This window comes from Sus scrofa, chromosome 6 (assembly GCF_000003025.6).
Source record: "Sus scrofa isolate TJ Tabasco breed Duroc chromosome 6, Sscrofa11.1, whole genome shotgun sequence".
In the NCBI taxonomy this organism is placed as follows: domain Eukaryota; kingdom Metazoa; phylum Chordata; class Mammalia; order Artiodactyla; family Suidae; genus Sus; species Sus scrofa.
This window is the reverse complement of record NC_010448.4, coordinates 72,227,498-72,233,497: the sequence shown is the minus strand read 5'-3', so window position 1 is coordinate 72,233,497 and position 6,000 is coordinate 72,227,498. Positions and strand designations below refer to the sequence as shown.

The window sequence follows — 6,000 nt, the reverse complement described above, 5'->3', positions numbered from 1 at the left end:
AAACTGAAATTCACTTGAGTGGTTTCTGCTCTATTTAGAAGTGTTTGATTTGTAATCACTTACTTTCCTTTAAGCCAATTAATTTGAGCTCATTTACAAATTAATTTTTGCAATACCATCCAAAGATAAAGACATGCATTTATAATGTACACATAGACATACATACATTCAGCCAGCCAATGATCTCATAGCTTCATTTTAAAGCTTATTTATGAATCAGGTGTTGTAATATAAATCTTATTAGTCTATAAATAACAGCTGGAATAAGTTGTTTACTTGATGTTTATTTTATTTTATTTTTAAAAACCCTTCCTTTTCAATATTTTTATTTTTTTTATTTATTTATTTGTTTATTTTGTCTTTTTAGGGCCGCACCTGTAGCATATGGAGATTCCCAGGCTAGGGGTCAACTCAGATGTAGTCACCAGCCTATGCCACAGCCACAGCAACGCAGGATCTGAGCTGTGTCTGCGACCTACACCACAGCTCAAGGCAATGCCAGATCCTTAACCTGCTGAGTGAGGCCAGGGATCAATTCCCCAACCTCATGGTTCCTAGTCGGATTCGTTTCCGCTGCACCACAACGGGAACTCTCTCACTCCGAATCCTTTAACCCACTGTGCCAGGCTGGGGATTGAACCTTCGTCCTGGTGCTGCAGAAAGGCCACCAATTCCACTGCACCACCGTGGGAGCTCCTATTTTTATTGTCTTAAGGTCAAAACTCTGAAGAAAAAAAATTTTTCCCAGCTTTCTCTAACTGCATATGTAAAAAGAACAAGTTTTGGAATCTCAAAAGAATTTTATCTTGGCCAGTTTTCTCCAGGGTCTAAAGAATATTGTGGCCACACAGTGTTATTTTTTAAAACCATCTTTTCCTGAGCTCAATTTAGAACCAAATGTCTTTAGGGTTCTGGTCTGTCCCAGAGGAAGGAAGGGAAGTCCCAGAGACCAATGGTGAAGAATCACAGGGAATTATCAGACACAACTTAGAATAGATTTACAAGGAGATCCTGCTGAGCAGCATTGAGAACTATGTCTAGATACTCATATTGCAACAGAACAAAGGGTGGGGGAAAATGTATACATGTAAGGATAACTTGATCCCCTTGCTGTACAGTGGGAAAAAAATAAATTAAAAAAAAACAAAAAATAAAAAATAAAAATAATGATGCTGAGTATGGAAAAAAAAAAAGAATCACAGGGAAAAGTCAACCCAAAGAGACATGCAGGAGTTCCCATTGTGGCTCAGTGGGTTAGGAACCTGACTAGTATCCATGAGGATGCAGGTTCGCTCCCTGGCCTCGCTCAGTGGGTTGCCACGGCTTGTGCCACAGCGTTGTCACAAGCTGTGGTGTAGGTTGCAGATGTGGCTGGGATCCGGTGTTGGCCGTGGCTGTGGCATGGACCGGCAGCTGCAGCTCTGATTCAACCCCTAGCCTGGGAACTTCCATATGCTGCAGGTGCAGCCATAAAAAGAAAAAAAGAAAAAAAAAATACATACACACAGATCAGAAATTCACTGATTAAGATGAGAGATAGATTAACATTAAAGACAAGCTCTTGAACTCAGGATTATATCCTGAAGATGGACGTGCCACGGGGGCTGGGGCTGTGAATGGTTTACAGTGTTTCTAGTTAAACACAGAGGTTTGCTTCAGATGAGCAGGGTGCCCAGTGCTCGTCTATCCTGATCAGCCACCACCTTACCCTCTCACAGGTGTCTTCAAGTGGTGAGCGCCTCTTAAGGGCTCCACCCGTGCTGACAAATGCAGCAGAGACGTTAAAAGCTGTTGGACAGATGCAATAAACACAAAAAGTTTTGCTCGGACAGGAAACAAAGAGATGCTCTGACTACAGGGTGACCTTGACGGGTCTTCCCATCTAGTCCAGTCCCTTTGCTGGGAACCAGTTCAACTGGATACTCAGTTGTCCCACCTTACCCCCTAACAAGGGGCCAGCTCGATTTAGACAACCAGTGGCCCAGCCCAGTCCTTCACCAGAGGACGGGCCCCCAACCAGACGGCCAGGATCCTTCCCGTTGGCCAGCCAACCCCTGAAGACCACGTTGGCTTATTGGCCAAAGTGGGGTCGGCACCCCCCGTGCTGGGCATCCTCAGGCCACGTCCACTCCGTGACAGGCATCTCCATCAAGGATGGAGCAGGCAGGGGGCTTCCACCTGGCCTTTGACGGCTCTTCAGTCTGACTTAATCCAACGACGCCCTCTGACCCTCTGACTCAAAGGTTGAGGACAAGGGCTACACGACCCTGCTCTGGTGGCCAGCTGTTTGTCAGAGAAAAACCTGCCTGTGTCCACCAAACAAAACAGTCAATCAGGAACCAACATCCCAGCAGAGTCGCCAACATTTTATTACCGAATTAGGTTGTAGAGACCCCCCCCCACTTGGGCCCTAGCCTGGCCCCTTGCCTCGGTGGGAAAGGCTCTTTTTCCATTGGGGTTCGCACAGCCCAAGATAAAACCGAAGTTCAGCTCCAAGCAGTGCAAGCTTTATTCAATGACCAGAGAATGGAGAAGCAGGAACTTAAGTTCATCAATCAATTTCCGACCTTAACGGCCAGAGGGATTTGCTTTTAAGGAGTAAAGACAATCGGGGGAGGAGTGAGGCTAATGACTAGGGACAAATGCATCAGTTTTCTGGAAAAGAGGCAGGGTTTTCCTGGAAATGAGGGAGTCACCTCTTTCCTGTTCTTTTTCAGTTAGTGATTTCTGGTCACGGCCACCGGGAGGTCTGTCATCGAATATGCTCATGGAGTAAAATCAGGGTAGGATGAGACTGGGGACCTGTTGGAGGTCAGATTCATCACCATCTGGGTTTCTGTTGGTTCCTTTTCTTTTTTCTTTTTCTTCTTATGGCTTGGGTCCAGACCCAATAACTGAAAGGTCTGTGTTAGTTCCTGTTCAAGAGAGAGGTTGGCATCTTTTGAGCAAGAGTCTGTTGGCTGGCAAGTCTGGTAACAAAGTAACAAAATGAGTCCACTGCCAGGAAAGAGTCTCCTTCCAAAGTTTCCCGCTTCTGCTGGGGCGATGGCAAGGAGACCTGAGGTCCTCCCAGCGCCGTCCGCCAGGGGGCAGAAGTGCTCCACGGCCACAAAGGGTCCAACATGGGCAGAGACCCCAGCTGCCTGCCGTCCAGTCCAGAGGGATGTCGTGAGGGATCCCAGGGTGGGATGCCTTTCTTCACTCCAGCCTAATGGCTGGGCTTCTCCCACCCTCCAAGAGTTCAGCTGCCAAGTTCAAGTCCAGTGGAATTTTTCAACAAGGGATCCAAGTACCTGGGACCTGTCTTCTCAAGGAGCTCCCCATCCCCCTTCCTTCCCACATCCAGTTAAGGCCAACTGGTCCACCACCTGCAGGGCCTGGGCGCGTGTTTGCGGGGAGTGGGCTGGCTCCTTAATGAGGAAGCATCCCTCGGCAAAAGTGTTGGCTTCAGCTGCTTCTGGCAGGCCACAACCTAATAACACGGACTGCACAGAACCACAAGGTACAACACAGACTCACAGACACACAGACACAAGACTGGCTCTCAGCATCTCACGTCCACTCCGGCTCTCAGTGGGCACAGTACCAAAGTGGCTCGGAGGATCCACTGGGACCTGGAACTCCAGGAACAGCGGGCAGGGGTGGGAAGAAACAGGAGCACCCCCTTGGGAGGCAAAGGAGGAAGGTCCAGGCTGAGGTAGGAGGAGATGGCTGAGGGGCCTCAGTCACCTCCGGTTCCTGATAGGAAAAGGTGTGGCATTGGAGCTCAACCCCAGACAGTGGGGGAGGTTGGGAGGTTAGAGCTATGGGTAAACGGGGGCGGGGGGAAGATCAAAGACACCAGATGCAAACTCTGAGACTTTGGCTTTGTTACATTGTTGGCTTGTTTGTCTGTATGGTGCTTACTTTTTTGTTTTTAAATTACCACGTCAAAGCTGGAAGATTCCGACTGATTAGAGGTTTGCTGGTTAGAGGTCTGCCATTTTAACCAGCTCACAGCACTCATTTGGGCTGCCTGTCTGGGCTCCCTGGGCATCTGGTTTTCACCCCATGATACAAGAGATGGGGCTCGCAGGAGTGGATTTGGACATGCAGCTTCTCAGGGGTCCTGAGCTAACCTGGAGGACTCCTGTCCCCTACAGGGGTTGCCACCCTCTCTGTGCATAGAACCATCTGATTGACGGCAACCTGCCACCCCTGCTGGGACTGTCCTGTAGTCTCACATCCAGGTTAATTTAACGGCTTGCCCTTTCTCCATTGCCCCTTGTCCTCGGATGATGCACCCAGCATCCCTCGTCCCCAGAAGGAAGCCAGAGCCTAGTAAAGCCCAAGGATTAAAAGAAAAATAAAACACAAACATGACAAGGGCTTCAGAAGCCAAGCCCACAGGACCGACTGAGGTTGGGGCAGGGGGTGGCTTGCCCCAGGCTGCCCAGCACATCCGTGTCCACCAGCCTTCCAAGAAAGACACACACCAGGAGAGGACACACCACGACTCTCCCTGCCTCATGCTTCCACCTGCAGGTGAGAGGAAGCCCGGGGCTTGGAAGCCACTAAAAGAATTTAGCCCAGAAAGAGCCAGAGTTCTGGGGGGGAGGGGCCTAGAAGGACCAGAGGACACAGCCCACACCAGCCTGGTTAACTGGGCTTCATCCCGGCGTCAGGCACACCCAGGGGCAGGGGCTTCTCCTCTGGGCTCTGCAGTAGAGTCTCTGGAGCCCCCGGCTGGGGCTGAAAAGGACGCTCCTCCTTGGAGAAAGGGACCTGCTCATCTTTGGGGGAGCTGGAAGGGCTGGCATCTGTGTCCCTCGTGGAGCTGGCCTGGGAGGGGCACTGGGAGCTATGGTCAGAGCTGCTGCACACGTTGACAATGCAGGTGACATTGACCTGGGTCCCGTGGCTGCCGGAAGATGACTCTGCCAAACACAAGATGGGAGAGGGTGGTCAGCCGGGGTCTTGGATCAGGGGATGTCTTCCCAGCCTGTCTCCTGCCCAAGAGGAAGAATACGTCATGGAAAAGAGTCCAGGAGCCCAGGGTCCCCGTTCCAGCCCAGCTCTACTGTGTAAACTTGGGCAAGTCCCTTAAACTCTCATGTGCCTCAGCTTCCTCATCTGTCCCATAAGAATACCCTGCCCCGAGTTCCCGTTGTGTCTCAGTGGGTTAAGAACATGACATAGAATCCATAACGATGTGGGTTCAACCCCTGGCCTCGCTCAGTGGGTTAAGGATCTGGCCACAAGCTGGGGTGTAGGCTGCAGATGTGGCTCCGATCTGGCACTGCTGTGGTTGTAGCATAGGCTAGCACCTGCAGCTCCGACTCAACCCCTAGCCTGAGTACTTCTATATGCCACAGATGGCTGTAAAAAGAAAAAAAAAAAATTTTTTTTTAAAAAAAGAGCACCCCACAGATGGAAAGAACCAATTATATAAAGCAAGTGAAGGGGTTCTACGAACAAAACACACTTCCCATCGAGAATCAGAGAAGCGGGCCAGGATAGGAAGTATCTATTACAGAATACTGGTCAGGCAGTGAAGATGGATTCTTTCCCATAACTGCAGGAAGGCACTGGCAGCCTGGCTACAGCCACTATGAAAAGGCAAGAATCTCATCCCACTGGCCCATCATCTCTATATCAAGGAGTCAACACCAAAAGGCTTGGAAATTGCAATTAAACCTTGACCCTGAACTTGTCTTCATTCACGGCACATCTTTTTCATCCACGTGTAACTGCCTCTAAGATTTCATAAATCTGGAAATCGAGGGTGGCCTGGAGGGGTGGTCGTTTGTCCTTATTGTTGAGGCCGGGATGTCCGGAGCTCTGCAGCCTGATAATCCTGGGTTCGAATCCCTGCTCTGCCTGCATAAACTCAGCTAAGTCACTTCAACTCTTGGAGCTTCTGTTTGCTCAGCTGTAAAATGAGTCTAATGATGACCCTTCTCCATCTCCTTGAGGTAAGGACAACTCTGTCCTATTCGTTTCCGTATCTCTGGAGCCCGC

General features: G+C 49.8%; 1 protein-coding gene across 2 annotated transcripts in view; it reads right to left on the bottom strand.

Moving 5' to 3' along the window:
* TNFRSF1B (TNF receptor superfamily member 1B) overlaps positions 2,352-6,000 on the bottom strand; it is a 35,727-nt gene continuing 32,078 nt past the window's right edge. The window contains exon 9 of one of the 2 annotated variants that reach the window (XM_021093133.1): positions 2,352-4,916. In XM_021093133.1, the coding sequence (XP_020948792.1) occupies positions 4,639-4,916 (278 nt within the window). In that variant the 3' untranslated portion in view covers positions 2,352-4,638. 2 annotated transcript variants of the gene reach the window in all.